General features: G+C 42.1%; 1 protein-coding gene across 4 annotated transcripts in view; it reads left to right on the top strand.

The window, feature by feature from the left end:
• ATP8A1 (ATPase phospholipid transporting 8A1) overlaps positions 1-15,213 on the top strand; it is a 197,879-nt gene that overhangs the window by 156,786 nt on the left and 25,880 nt on the right. For all 4 annotated transcript variants that reach the window (XM_066573135.1, XM_066573136.1, XM_066573134.1 and 1 more), the window contains 4 exons: positions 4,707-4,785; positions 8,862-8,923; positions 10,590-10,646; positions 11,807-11,914. In XM_066573135.1, the coding sequence (XP_066429232.1) occupies positions 4,707-4,785; positions 8,862-8,923; positions 10,590-10,646; positions 11,807-11,914 (306 nt within the window). The remainder of the gene's footprint in view (positions 1-4,706; positions 4,786-8,861; positions 8,924-10,589; positions 10,647-11,806; positions 11,915-15,213) is intronic.

Below are 15,213 nucleotides of genomic sequence, written 5' to 3'. Positions count from 1 at the left end.
AGTGATACTCACACTGTTTTTTCTGGATGAAGTTTTGAAATTTCATATTCCACCTCCTTTTTTTTTTTTCCACAATCATTATTTGTATTTAATGTAATGGCGAATGAATAGGTTGGGGAATATATGCATTTCATTTATACCGTGAGGTATTTGAGATGCTTGTTATGGAAAGAAGGGTGAAAGGTTAAAAAGGCCCCACAGGGGTTATAGGATTAGTATGGGAGTAGTGTGGCCAAGAGAATGGGAGCAAAGAAACTAATTTGTCTTGCACCCACCTGTGCTGCCTGTCACAGAAAATGTGCATGGAGCGATACAGTAACCGCGGCGCAGGGAACATTTACGGCCACTCGGTCATCTGCCAGTTATGGGGTTAATAGGTGGCAAGCGTTAAATGAGATCAACGCTAATGCATACACTGAATGAAGAATTTGCTCAATCACTGATGAACGAAAGTGGAAGAAAAAAGTTTTTTTTTGTTTTTTTTTTGTTTTTGTTTTTTTAACTTGTTTAATAATAGAAAAACCCCAATGTGGATGTATTTTCTCAGCAAGGAACCTGCCTACAACATGGTGGAGATTTATGTCAGAATGCACCTCACACCTGCTAAATAGTCTTGATTGTTCGTGATGTTTTGAGCTGTAAAATATTTTTATCGTATTAGGAGTCATTCTAAAGTTCTTGTAATTCTAAAAAAAATAATTCAATGTTATTTTATTTTTAAGACCATGAAGTAAACAATGAGATTTATTAATTCCGGTACACCATACAAGCGGTGCACCAGGGTTTCTCCGTAGTTTGCTCCAGATTCATCAGCAGTGCTAGGTGTGATAAATATGCCAGAGACTATTTTAGGGGAAATGTTTTTTTTTCTTTTACGGAAATTTTGCTGAGGGTTTCATGAAAAATTTTGCCCAGATCGTCTGTCTTCTACAGCTTCTGCATATCACTGTATCTATTACACGGGGCAATCACAAATGCCCAACAGGTTTTCCCAGATATAATCGTTCTTGTGCTTCTTCACAGGAACAAGCATTGCTAATGAATAGAGGAATAGGTGACTATTTGTTTACACAGGTTGATTCACTGTTCATTGATTGAGAAGCAAACAAATTCTCATTCGTCTCCGTCGGGGCATGCATTTACACTGAACGATAATCATTCGGATTCCTGCGATTCAACGAAAATCCAAACTATTATTGACCCGGGTCAAGGCCCATTGTGTGTCCGCGCTGTCACATGAGAGCTATTGGTGCTGGCTCGCTCACAGAGCGGCCAGCAGGAGGGCAGGGCAGTTCAGGAGATTTCTCTCCTCTCGCTCCCCCGCCTCTCTCCATTGAGATAACACCGCTGTTTAAACTGAGCAATGAGCTTCATTGCTGATCTTTTATGCTGCATAAACTATGAGCGATGAGCTCATTGTTCACTTTAAACAGCGTCCGTTCAGTAGTGAACGGCCGCTGTGTTATCTCAGTGGAGAGGGGCGGGGGAGCGAGAGGAGAGAAATCTCCTGCACTGCCCTGCCCCCCTGCTGGCCGCTTTGTGAGCGAGGCAGCTCTGCTAGCTCCCGTGTGACAGCACAGGAGCTAGGAAGCACAGGGACGAGTCGGGCATCGTTTGCCCGAAAGTCGTTCCATGTAAATAGACTTTAAAACGTCCTTTTACTCTCAATAGGGCATCAGTCAATGTGCTGGATCGCCACTTGTGGTTTAACCCCTTGAGTGGCGGGTTTCCTACCACCCTGTCGTGCCCACCAGGGCAGGTTTTTTAAAATGGTCTAATCATTGAATTTCAACTAATTTTGCAGTTGCGTCTCAAGAGCCATAACTTTTTCATTTTTCCATGACATGGCCATATGAGGGCTTGTTTTTTGTGGGACAAGTTGTGATTTTTTTAAACAGGGGGGAGGAAAAAAAGAAATGGGGAAAAAAGAAAAAAAGGGGCCATGTCATTAAGGGGTTAAATAATGTATTAACTTCCTTCTCTGGGTCATTACGACGCACACGGATACCACATGTGTGATTGTATTTTTGATTTTTTACAAAGTAAAGGGAGACAAGTGGTTTTTTTTATTTTTTTTAATAATTTTTAAACTTTTTTTTTAAAATTTTTAAAATTTTTTTTTTTTGTCCCTTTAGGGGACTTCCACGGGGACCCATTAGGACCCCTGATCACATTCCGGGGGTCCGATGGTGACAGCCCTTTACATGCTGCAGTGACAGCCCTTTACATGCTGCAGTCACATAGACTGCAGCATGTAAAGGGTTAACACAGCAGATCGGAGGTTTTCTCTGATCTCTGCTGTAAGAGCAGGTACCTAGCTGTCCTCTGATAGCCAAGCACCAAGCTCTCCCTGTCACAGAGACCATCGGCTTGCTTCTGACAAGCCGATGGTCTCTATGGCAACCTGTAAACAAAGCAGGACATTGCCGGCATATCGGCAATATCTTCTGCTGGTTTTTCAAAGCCCTTGCACTGCTCTGTGTGGGTCTGTGCAGGCAGAGCACACTGTCACAGCTTGTGGCATTGTGCTCTGCAGCTCCCATAGTGATACATAGCCTGGAAATCTTCCGGGCTATATCACTATCGGCAGTGGAGCTCGTCCCGGAAAATTTTCCGGGCGTGCCACTCAAGGGGTTAAGCTTTTTTATTGCTTCTCTTCTGCAAGTTCTTATCAGCTAATTTAAGACCACAAAAACATTTCTTCGTTTTAATGATAAATTGGCTGATAAAAGGTGCAAGAGAGATGGAGACCTCAAAAACCAAGCAGTAGTCAACTTACGGTCTTTCTAGACAAGCCGATTCTCCATTTTGATCAGGGGACGGCACCGCTAACTCGTTCGCACTTGTGCAGCCTGTTTAGACAGGCAAATGCATCGTTGGCTCATTTCGTTCAGTGCGTGTATAAGCAAATGAGAGGGAGTGAATGATTGCTTTCCCATTGTTTTTATGCCTGCATAAAATGAATGACAAACGGAAAGCGTTTTTCTTTTTCGTCGTTCGCTCACGTTTAGACTGAGCAAATATTGTTCGCTTTTTCTCGTTTGAACAATTTTTAAAATGATTATTACTAGAGATGAGCGAGCGTACTCGGTTCGGGTGTTTTTGAACTCGAGCACCGCTATTTCCGAGTAACTCACTACTCGGACGAAAAGATTCGGGGGCGCCTGGGGGTGGGGGGTAGCAGTGGGGAACAGGGGGGAGATCTCTGTCTCCCCGAATCTTTTCGTTCAAAAACACCCGAACCGAGTAGATTCGCTCATCTCTAATTATTACGTCTAAAAGCACCTATATTGACCATGGGTTTTTTTTCACCTTTTTTATTTCTAGATCACATTATGCAGCACTTTACATTACTTCATAGTTGGTTCTGTCCTCATTGGGGCTCACAATATATATTACCTATCTGTATGGTTTTTTTGAGTGTGGGAGGAAATCTACGTACCTGAAGGAAAGCCATGCAAACATGGAGAAGAGCAAACTCCATGCAGACGTTGTCCTGGGAGGGATTTCAACCCCAGCGCTAAAAGACAACTGCACTAACCACTGAGCCACCATGCTGCCCATTTAGACTCGGGGTGGTCTTACACGGGATAACTGTTGCTCACTGATTACAGGTGGAGCGTGCTGGAGATCACCTTCCAGCCACCACCTCCATTCAAAGTAAACAGGCAGTCGTTCAGAGATGAATGACTGCCTGTTGAGATGGGCCGATGCTCATTTGGTTTTATGGTGAGCTAAGAATCAAGAGACCCTGAAAAGTGAGCCATTATCCCTCACTTGTCCGGTCTGATCCTGTGTTTACACAGCATGACAATCGTCTAATTACTCTTTTTAGAGAGATTACTTGGAGGACTGCCATCCATGTAAAGCCCCTGGGTGGTTTGCTGCAGAAGACAAACGGTGCAAAACTTTTAATTAAACATTACTGCAAAAATGATTGTCAGCCCAAAATACTTGTATTTAAGTGAGAAAAAACGAACCCCACAGAGGTGTATCTAGCTTTAAGAAGTCATATAGAATAGGCGTTGGGCTCAGCAGAAAAGTCTCCAAAATGTTTAATAAGCTCAAAAAAAGTCCTCACTTGGTATGTCTGGCGTGGTGGTTCATAAATAGGGAGTCAATTCTTGCTTTTCCTTGTCACCCTATATATTTTACTTCAACGTAAAATCAATTAATAAACAAATATTGTTAAAAGGTATCATATCTACAAAATTACTTGGTTTCTCTTGCGGGGAACAATCACATTTTAATATTGTAGCTTATCTAAAAACTAGTGTATTTTAAGGTTAGGGCTGCAGCGCAAGGCAAAACCAAGGAGGCTTCTTTGTGATCGTAGTACTGCAGCCGTGATGGCTAAATAGGCAGCTTACAATTACTTACATCGCTATGCAACTCCTTTACTAGATTATTTTTCTATTTCAGAACTTGTATATAAATTCAAATTTCCGTTATGACTTGTAGATACATTTTTAGTAAATGGTTACTTTCTTTTTCTTGCTTGCAGCTTATTTTCTTGATACATATTTTTTTTTCAAACTCGTTTTGTTACTGACTCTCCCAAACTGTTGCCTATTTGCCGACCATATAATGAAGCTTTGGGCTGGTGTCCGGACAGTCACACTGCTTGCACATGGATAAAAGGGAGGTCATGGTTCACCAGCTTCTGTCTTTACAATGGAATCTCTTCACTTTCTGTATTCTTCCAGGTTTTTTGGGTTCATTGCCTGAATGGTCTTTTCCATAGTATTATCCTGTTTTGGTTCCCGCTGAAAGCTCTGCAGCACGGTAAGGCCCCATTCTCTTACGTGACACATTAGTGACAGAGTAGCCAGGTTTGATCATTTATTTTATGAGCATTCCCTTAAGATGGGGCTTGGATTGTGAACTAACTTACTTATGGGTAATACGAGGGGCTGCTGATAAGTCTTTGACTTTACCCAGAAAGAAATGATAGGAAGATGAAACTTTACATTTATTCCACATACTCTCCACTGATCTCAACACACTTCTTACATCAGTATTCCAAGTTCTGTAAGCCTTGCAAAAAGAAGGATTTAGATTCTGCCTCAAACCAGTCATCCATAGCAGCCAAGGCATCAGAAATGGTGTGAAATTTGGTACCCTTGAGGGTACCTTGTTTCTTCTGATTTGGAAATAGATGATAGTCGGAGGGAGCTAGATCTTGTGAATAAGGTGGGTGGTCAACCAGCTGGAAGCCTAGCGCCACCAGTTTTGCCGTGGTCACTTGTGCAGTATGAGTGGAGGCGTGGTCTTGCAGGAACAAGATTCTTTTGGACAGCTTGCCAACCTTTTGGCCTTCAGAGCTGCCTTCAATTGGTCCAAAAGTTCAATGTAATACCTTGCATTGATGGTGGAACGATTTTGAAGGTAGTCCACTAGCAGCACGCCCTCCTTATCCCAGAACACAGACGCCATCACCTAAGTGGCTGATTTTTGCACCCTGAACTTCTTTGTGTGAGGAGAACCACTGTGCCTCCACTCGTTTGACTACTCCTTTGTTTCAGGGTCATACAAATAAATCCAGGTCTGATCCATAGTGACCAGTTGATCCAGGAAGTTCTTATCAGTCCAGAAACGCTGACAAATGGACCGGGAAGTTTTCACTCGCATGCTTTTCTGATCTGTTGTCAAACATTTGGGGACCCAATGTGCAGATCGCTTCTTCATGTTCAGATGTTCATGGATAATGACACAAACACGTTCACCAGAAATCCCCATGAGGTCTGCTATTCCTTTAGCTGAAATTCGCCGATTCTCCAGTCTGAGGTTGTGCGCAGCATCGACGATCTCCGGAACAACAACCTCTCTCGGTCATCCAGGACGTTCCTCATCATTGATGCTGAAGTGGCCCGTTTTAAATTAGGCAACCCAGTTCTTAACTGTAGAATATGAAGGGCATTCATCCCCTAATGTCTGCGACATATCACCATGAATATCCTTCGCGGACTTTCCTTGCAGAAACAAGAATTGTATCCCTTCTCTGCTCTCATTGGCTGTGAATATCGCCTTAGACTCCGCCATTTTGTTTTCCCGCGTGCCGAGATCACTGTTGCCATAAGCTACAAAATTTTGAAAACCTCTATTAGACACATAAGACTTTCATGTGATGTAACATTCGTTACCATAGAAACAAAAAAAGAACACAAAGCCAAAGACTTATCAGCACCCCCTGTATACCTTAGGAGGTTGTCATAGCTAGAAAGTAAAATACTGACTATACAGTATGATCAGAATTAGGAAGTTGCCATACTATCAGATTTTCTAGACTATTAAATATTTCAAAAATGTTATCCCATGGCTTCCTCATTTCCGGAAAACATGGCCCTGCTTCTGACCCATTGGTTCGCAAATTAATTTGGCACTGGGATTCTGAGTTGGATTCCTGCTCTTACCATTGGCACACAGCTATCTGACCATATTATAGCTATTATATACTATCCTTTGAGTTCTGAGCCTTAATTTGGCACCATTAACATGTAGGGGAGTTCTGACTTTTATTATATATATATATATAATTTTTTTTTTTTTTTTAGAGGCACACAATTTAGTTTTTTTCTGTTGAATTCTGCATGAATCCAGCAAAAAAAAGACATACCCTGTGTAGCGCCAGATTAGCGTCCTGTGTCTGGAACACAACTAATGTTTATTTTGTGCACTTAAAACATCAGTTCGGCTTCCATAACTGGACAGAAAGACTGCATGTACATGATACTGCCATGCTGAATAACAGCTAGGCTTTCCTACACCCCAAGCAAAGATTTAGTGTGCTGCCTTGAAGGGAGTCGCCAAGATGACAAGTTATCCACTATACATAGAGACCCCCTCCGATCTCGACAAAGGGGCTCCTATGTTCGGTTCTGTCTGTCGCTGCCATCCGAATGAATGAAGCACTGGCCGAGTATGTGCAGACGGCGCTCCATTCATTTCAATGGCCCTGAGCTAACAGAAATACTTGGGCACTTGCCACTCGGCTATACCGCTGTCCCATTGAAAGTGAATGGGAGTATCAGCGCTTGCATTGCCAAGACTATATTCTGTCTTCTCACTGGGTTGCAGTAAACCCCACAGTGAGGGTCTCACCGCTACGACCTCCACCGATCAGCAAGTGATCTCCTCTCCTGTGAATAGAGGATAGCTTGTAATATTGGTACAACCCCTTTAAGATACCTTTTACACAAAGCAAGTATCGTTCAGATAACCGCTCAGACAAGTCATTGAAGCCCATGAATGGCGGTCGTTCTTTTGCTTTGAGCGATGATTTATCGTTAGTCATTTGCTAAAATATAGTTCATAGATCTCCACGCACATTAGGTCTCGAGTCATTCATATTCGAACCACAGTGATAAAACACCACAAGACTTTTGATCAACAATTGCGCGTGCCATACACAGTGCATAGACACCATTGATTTCAGTGGGTTAGTTCACTTTTTAGCGTATTTCTGAAAGCGATGTGTGATCGCGTGAAAAAATATGCAGCACGTCCGATCATGGTGTGTATTACGCATCGTAGACGTCCAATGAAATCAATGGACATGCGTAAGAACGTGCAAAATATTCAGGAGACTTGCGTATGGAATCCGTGTGCTTTTGCACGTTCTTTTGTGTGCTCTGTATCTGCGCTCACAACACTCCAGAGCAGGCGAAATACATGCAGGTAAGCAAAGTTTGGTCTCCCTTACATCTGGGTGAACAAGACCGTAGTCCTGTATGTAAATATCCATGGTCAAGTAAGCACTCGGAGCACATGTTCCACAAGCCCTCCCCACAAAGCTACGCCTTCTACGCTTGTGCATGGTGTCCTATTACCATAACTGGCTATGAATTCGTATTGTATCAGATGTCGTCACACTTAACCCTTTCCAATCCAAGATCTGACACCTGAAGACCTTATGATTTAAGGCTGTACAGCTCCGATGTTGGAAGACGTTCGTCGGGGTTCTCTTACTGTATATTGCCATCCTATCCAACGTGTCACCTCATGCAGTACTGGCTTTATCCAGCAGATAGCGCCGTTGTATAACGGCAGAAAAAGAGTAAGCGCCCCCCCCATAGGAAATAAAGGATACAAATTGGATTGGAAAGGGTTAATATGGCATACTTGTAACATGCTTTGTGAAACTGGTCACTGCTTGATGCCAGCAAGTGAGATGGCAAAACTAAAATTAAAATGTGCGTCACTTTATTTCTGTAAACCACATGAATCCAATCATATATGAATTAAATAATATTTATGGGCCGCATGAATGTAACACAAAGTACAATATGTCACGAAAAAATACTCTCCGGCTCTCCAATAAGTAAAGGCATTCACGGTTTTCCCCCCAGCACTTTAAGGTAGAAGCAGGTGATTCATCTTTGAAGTTTGTCCTGAAACCAATGTTTTGGCTGCAGATCAGTCCACAGACCAAATATTCCTTAACTATATTTTCTCAAGGAGACTTCAGGCCAGGTTTCCTGCAGCGCTTCTAGATTTTATTCCACCCCACTTATTACCTGATGGAGGCAGATCTTACAGCTGCAATGGAAAATGCCGAACTTGTATCCACCCAGTATAACATTGACATAATAACCTGTAGAGCTCATTCTGCATATGCATTTTGTAGCTTGGATTTAGAACGTCTCCATTTAGGCTCCGTTTGTACAAGTTAGTGAATTGTTCTACAGTCCAACATCCACGAGCTACAAACAGTAGAAATGGAGAGGGTGGGCTCTGTAGATGGAACTAAGGTTGTTGGGGTGAAGAGACAATGATCGTTAGGAGAAGGAGGCTTTTAATATTGGAACTACTTTTGTTTGATTTGTATAGTTTTTGATTGATGTTTCCTTATATTTTTACAGATACTGTGTTTGCGAACGGGAAAGCATCGGATTACCTTTTATTGGGAAACATTGTTTACACTGTAAGTTTTAAGTGTTCCCTTGATTGATACAGGCTCATTATTTTACATGTAATTTTGGATAAAACTAGCTTATGCGTGAATTCTTTCCACCAAAGTCTTGCTTGTTTTGGCACATGACTTCTGAGCTCATGGGTATCTACATAAGAAATACTATATGCAATATCCCAAGCTATCCGGCTGAGTTATGTAGCTTTACATATGAGAACTATCATCCGAATAGTCACTCAATAGAGCAAATAAAAGCAGTTGTTCCATCTAAACATGAGCCCTGATAGTTGATAAACTATCGCTCTTTACCCTATCTTAAGGCCCATTTACACGCAAATATAATCTTTCAAACGATTGAAAGTTTTAGCGAACTTTTTGCATAAAGTGGTAATGGCCACTGATGGCCATTAACACTTTATCATCTTCTTCATTTGCATGTAAAAGGGCCTCCAGGAACTGTTTGCGGATGTCGGCTGAATGCAATGTTATCTGCTGGCTCCCTGCGGAGATAACAGCCTGCAGTCTGACAGACAAAGGTTTTTGTTTTATCTGCAGTAGCTAAAGGATGGATTTTAAGTTCACCTTAAAATCATCATTTAAACAAAAATTGCCCCCTGCCTGCATTTACATGTAATGATTATCGCTCAAATGCTGTCATTTGAACGAATTTAAAGCGATAATCATCGCATGTAAATGGGATTTTAAATAGTTGCTTCTCGATTTTTAATTATCTGCTGTGAACAATCAATCATCAGTTTTTTTCAATTACTAGCCCAGCTCTCCACTCTATCTCCTCCTTCTCTCTGTCTTTTTCTTCTCTTTCCTCTTTTTTTTGTCTCCCTCCTCTCTCTCTCCCCCTTTCTCTATCAATATGTGTAAAAACACACACAGTCGTTTTGTGTGCTAACAATTCGCAGTAGTGACCATTTCAAGCGACTATTCAGATAATGGTTGTCCCACATAATGCCACCATTAGTATTTCCATGCTCTATGGAAGGCCTGCACATTAGGCATAAGGCGGGCAGAATCCAAGATACAGCTGCAGAAAAGGAAGCAAGATAAGTTAGCCTTACATGTTAAACTGTGATTCCACACAGTGACTATATTCTTACAGTGGTGGGCTTCAACTTGTGGCTTTCAAATAACAGCAGAACTACAACTCCCAGCATACCCGTGCCTTAGGAGTTGTAATTTTGTAAAAGGTGGAAACTTCTGCCTTGGAGGATACATTTGCTGCAGTCTTTTACAAGTTAAGCCTACCTAAAATGGCAATTGATCTTTATGTAATGTCATTTCTGTAACTCTTCTCTCATGTTTGCACCATGTAATATATGGTAATACTAAGCAGTAAGCCACATAGCTAAAGGCTAGGGACACCTTTATGGGCATTAGTTATGTTTTTGTTTTTTGTTTTTTTTTTGGGGGGGGGGGGGGGGGGTCTCCCTGAAATGTATGTATCTCTTTACACCTATGCACTGTTTGTTTATAACACTGCTGTCCTCTTATGTGCTAGAGGCTCTTAGGGCCCCTACAGGCACCACCACACATGCTAATGAAGCCCAATAGTTATGCCCCTCTTCCTGTTGAAATGTTACATTAAATAAACACTCCCAATTCTAATCTGTCGTACACCAGATTCCTTGTACTAATGCGGATTTAATATGTATTTTTCATTTAGTTTGTGGTAATAACAGTCTGCTTGAAAGCGGGGCTAGAAACATCACATTGGACTATGGTAAGCAAAGAGGAAATTCTCAGGAAACATTTTACCAGAATCTGAATACAGTAAATATTTTTTGTTTTTATACGTTATGGTTTTTTTTTTTAAACTTATTTTATTTAATTTCTTTAATTTTTTTCTCTATTTTAGTCACCATAGCAGACTTAAACTTGCCATTGTTTGATCACTTATATCATATACTGCAATACTTCAGTATTGCAGTATATGGTATTTCTGCCGGTATTGTATTAAGATGTGATACAGGCACATTTAAATAGGCAGAAATACTTGGCAGCCCTGGGGCCTTTAGAACTTCTCTGGCTGCCATGACATTCGAATGGCACCATGGCATTTCATATTGCAGACCATTTAAATGCCACTATCGGAATTAAGAGCAGCTTTTGAAGGGTTTAGAGTCACAATCCTGATTGAACCACGGACACCGTCTGTGTATGGAGTGTGCTTAGCTTCTGAGCCCGTGCCATATTAACCCTGCACACCTATGACGTACGTATGTCCTGGGATGTGAAGGGGTTAATATTACTGACACTATAGAGGTTGTCTACAATGTCTCTTTGTACGCTGTATTACTATTGTGCTCAGCGGTGTTAAATAGTAAAATGTCCTTGCTATTTTATCTGTAGGGCACATCATTTTATTGCAGGAAGGGATTTTCACGGTTTAGTGGCTGCAGATTTGCTACAGATGAAATGGCGCAGTAACTTTATCTAACCGTTCCACAAAATGAAATGAAAGGTTTCTATCTTTTAGGCCGGGCTCACATGAGCCTAATTTCACTGCGTATTAAGTGTGCGTAACACTCCGTGAATGGAGTCAGTGGAAGTACATTGATCTATTCACATTTGCGCATATTCATTGCGTGTCATACAAATGCAAAAAAAAATTAATTTTGCTGAGTATTACGAGCGGTCGAGCCTATTGTTCCCTATGGGCGTGTAATCCACTCTGTACATACGCAATTACACTGCGTATGGGGGACGTTTATACATGCCGCTGCAGAGCGGCAGCGTGAAATTTTTAAACAAAAAATGAAACAAGGAAGACTGCGTATGACCGCGTGCTTCAGATGCGCTGCTTAGATGCAGATACATATGAAAGTAATATTTAGTCATGTTAGTATTCATTTTTCTTTTATTCATTGTTTTCCTCACTAGTTCAGTCATGTGGCTATATGGGGGAGCATCCTGCTATGGATCGTGTTCTTTGGCATCTACTCTTCCTTGTGGCCTGCGATTCCTCTAGCACCCGATATGTCTGGAGAGGTATGATGATTGTTTTTATTACTTTGTATTAACTATTGTAATCATTGTCATGTACTCATTGTCAAAACAGTCCCTCCCCTAGAAGGAGTTGTCAGAATCAAATGAAACTTTCTCTGTGTGATTGTAACATTGTTAGAAGTAAGTGATTACAATATCAGAGCGAAAGGGGAATCTATTATGGAGAACTGACCGATTGAAGAATACCCTGTTGTACCGCCTCTAGCTTGGATACAAGATGTGATACGGGCGGGCATGGAGGCCCTAGTACCCTGTTGTACCGCCTCTAGCTTGGATACAAGATGTGATACGGGCGGGCATGGAGGCTCTAGTACCCTCTTGTACCGCCTCTAGCTTGGATACAAGATGTGATACGGGCAGGCATGGAGGCTCTAGTACCCTCTTGTACCGCCTCTAGCTTGGATACAAGATGTGATACAGGCGGGCATGGAGGCTCTAGTACCCTCTTGTACCGCCTCTAGCTTGGATAGAAAATGTGATACTGGCCTTGTGTGTGTGGCTGAGTATTATCCTGCTGGAAAATGCCTCTTGAAAGCCGCCATGAGAGGAACCCATGTGGCTGCAGGATGTCCTGAACATATCCCTGAGCTGTCATTGTCCCTCGTACCACTACTAGGGGTGACAAACTGTCATGTGTAATGGCCCCCCCAAACCCTCACATCAGCAGTGGGGGCAGTGTGCCACTCTACAGCAAAAGTAGGATTGAGGCGCTCACCCCAAGATCTCCAGACATGAACACTGCCATCATCAGTGCCCAAACTAAACCTGGATTTATCGCTGAAGACCATTCCATAGCAGTCAAGTTTTATTGTTTGTGACACCACTGCAAACAGAGTCTGTTTGGTGGGTGTCAAAGGCAGTACATGTAATGGGCACCGTGACACCAAATGTCCTTCAGCTAAGCCCATGGTAATGGTTCTGACAGACACAGGGGTGTAATGATGGTGCCACCTGTCTCTGGATGGTGGACAATGAAACAGTTGGAGCTGCTGGTGCTTGGCAGATCAGGTGATCCTCTCTACTGGTGGTCTGTCAAGGGCATCCTGAGCCCAATGGCCTTGTTTGCAAACTCTCATGCATCCATTGGTCCCTACACCTCTTAACAGTCTGGTCAGAACAGCCACTTTTTCAATATGACCATCCAGCTTCTCGCATACCATTAATGCATTCTCTCAAACTGTTAACTGGGCAGAATCTCTTCGACTGCGTTGTCGAGACGTCTAGTGGACAACAAGCTGTACACAAGTGGAAAGAAAGGTCCACTACGCACAAGGAGCCTCTGAGAGCTATACTGCACAGTGATCACTGTAAAAATAAAACTGAAATAAAAACATAGCGGAATGTTTTTTTTTCTTATTTCCGTCCCTCCAGACGGCAAAAAAAGTAAAAGTAATGAGTCCTCCTAAGGCCTTACTCACACGAGTGAGTGCAATTTCGGTCAGTGTAAAACGGACTAGTTTTACTGCAGGTGTATAGGCGTTTTAGATCACTTTTTGTGTTAACGTGCGAGTGTCCTCTCGTGTCAAAAAGCAAGGTGGCCTAGCTAATGGTATTTAAAACTCTAAAGTCAATGGGTGCATGAAAAAAACGGATATGCACATGCCCTGTGAGTGCATTCCATGTTTTTAATGCACTCAATGACTTGAATAGGCGATTCTGGTCTAAGAATCGCACCTGAATAAAATCTGCTATTTTTTATTACATGGACCATTGATCTGTGAAAAAACATCACATGTGAATAGACGTTTTGACTTTAATTGGTCCAAGTTCTGTCGGTCACAAACTTAGATTGAAATCTAACTTTAAAATCACCTGTGTTAATAAGCCCTACATGTACTCTAAAATGATGCTATTAAACCTTCAACTTGTCCTACAAAATACAAGCGGTTATATGGCTATGTCAATGGAAAAGGAAAATGTATGGTTTTTGGAATGAGACGACGATAATAGAGGATGGGGGGGGGGGGAATTTCCCATCAGGGCCCGTAGGCCAATCTTTAAGGAGGTTCTACCACAGTTGCAAGTTATCCCCTATGTTCTTCTCACTATGGGGGGGGGTGCAGCAACCCCACAGTGAGGACAAGACTGAATGGGGTCATGCAAGTGCGCCAACACTCCATTTACTTTCAGTGGGTTTTGCTGATGTGTGCAAGTGACAAACAGTCTGGTATTTTCAGCAGTCACGTTGAAATTAATGGAGTGCCGACTAGGCATTGTTGGCCCGCACTCTATTCATTCTGATGTCACTGCAGATGGGGGAAGTGACAACTGCAGTGGCAAGATGGGGATATGGGGCACCTGGTTCTTGAGATTGGTGGGGGTCTCACCACTGAGAACCCCCACTGATCAGCAAGTTATGCCCTATCTTGTGTATGGGGATAACTTATAGTCTTGATCCATTTCTATAGTGATTGGAGCTCTGTTCTTTTACCTTATTTTAGGCCAGTAATGTAGCCTTGAGACTATCCTCAGCTCATTCCAAGGTGGAAGAGGAGGGATCCATCAGGGAATCATTGTCATAGTCAATGTTTTTTACAGTGTGCTAAATTACATTTTAAGGCTCATTAAGACACGATTGTCGCTCAAAATTCGTTCCAAGCCATCTTTTCAGCAATAACCGTTGCGTGTAAATGCACGGACTTCGTGCAGTTTTCGTGCACGATTTGTTTCTCACTCAATTCTATTTTTCTTGAGTTGAGCAGGAACTCTTATCAGCGGTGCAGGCTGTTATCACAGTTGGCAGTGCTGATAAGATTCTTTCAGCTCGTGTCCCGCTGGTAGTTCACAGCGGGATGCGAGCTGTAATCGCAGAGAACAATACAGCTGTTTGCTTATGCAGAACAGCTGTATTGCTCACCGAGTGATAGTGGCGGTGTCTTGCTCCGACTGCATAGCTCTTTAGTAGCTAATTGGCTACTATAGACTATGCAAAGATGATCACTCAAAACTGTCACTCAGACTGTCGTTTGAGCGATCATCTTTCAGTGTAAATGGGGTCTTACACGTCATATCAGATTTGAATCTATATTGGACATCTTTTTGATACATGGGTAGCACTTGTTGCATCCTTTTTTTTAAAAAATTTTTATGTTACACAATTTTTAATAATGCCAAAAATTATAATATTTTAATTGCTAGTTTTTTAACCCCATCTGTGCTGTTAGATTGAACTAACAGCTTTATACACAACCCCTTCTGTCTTGCATTTAGTGTTGTGTATATATGGTTGTAAAATTTTCCACCTGACCAAACAGTGAAAGTGTGAAGCAGAGTCCGGAGTT

This window comes from Eleutherodactylus coqui, chromosome 7, assembly GCF_035609145.1.
Source record: "Eleutherodactylus coqui strain aEleCoq1 chromosome 7, aEleCoq1.hap1, whole genome shotgun sequence".
Taxonomy (NCBI): Eukaryota; Metazoa; Chordata; class Amphibia; order Anura; family Eleutherodactylidae; genus Eleutherodactylus; species Eleutherodactylus coqui.
This window is presented reverse-complemented; position numbering and strand designations above follow the sequence as displayed.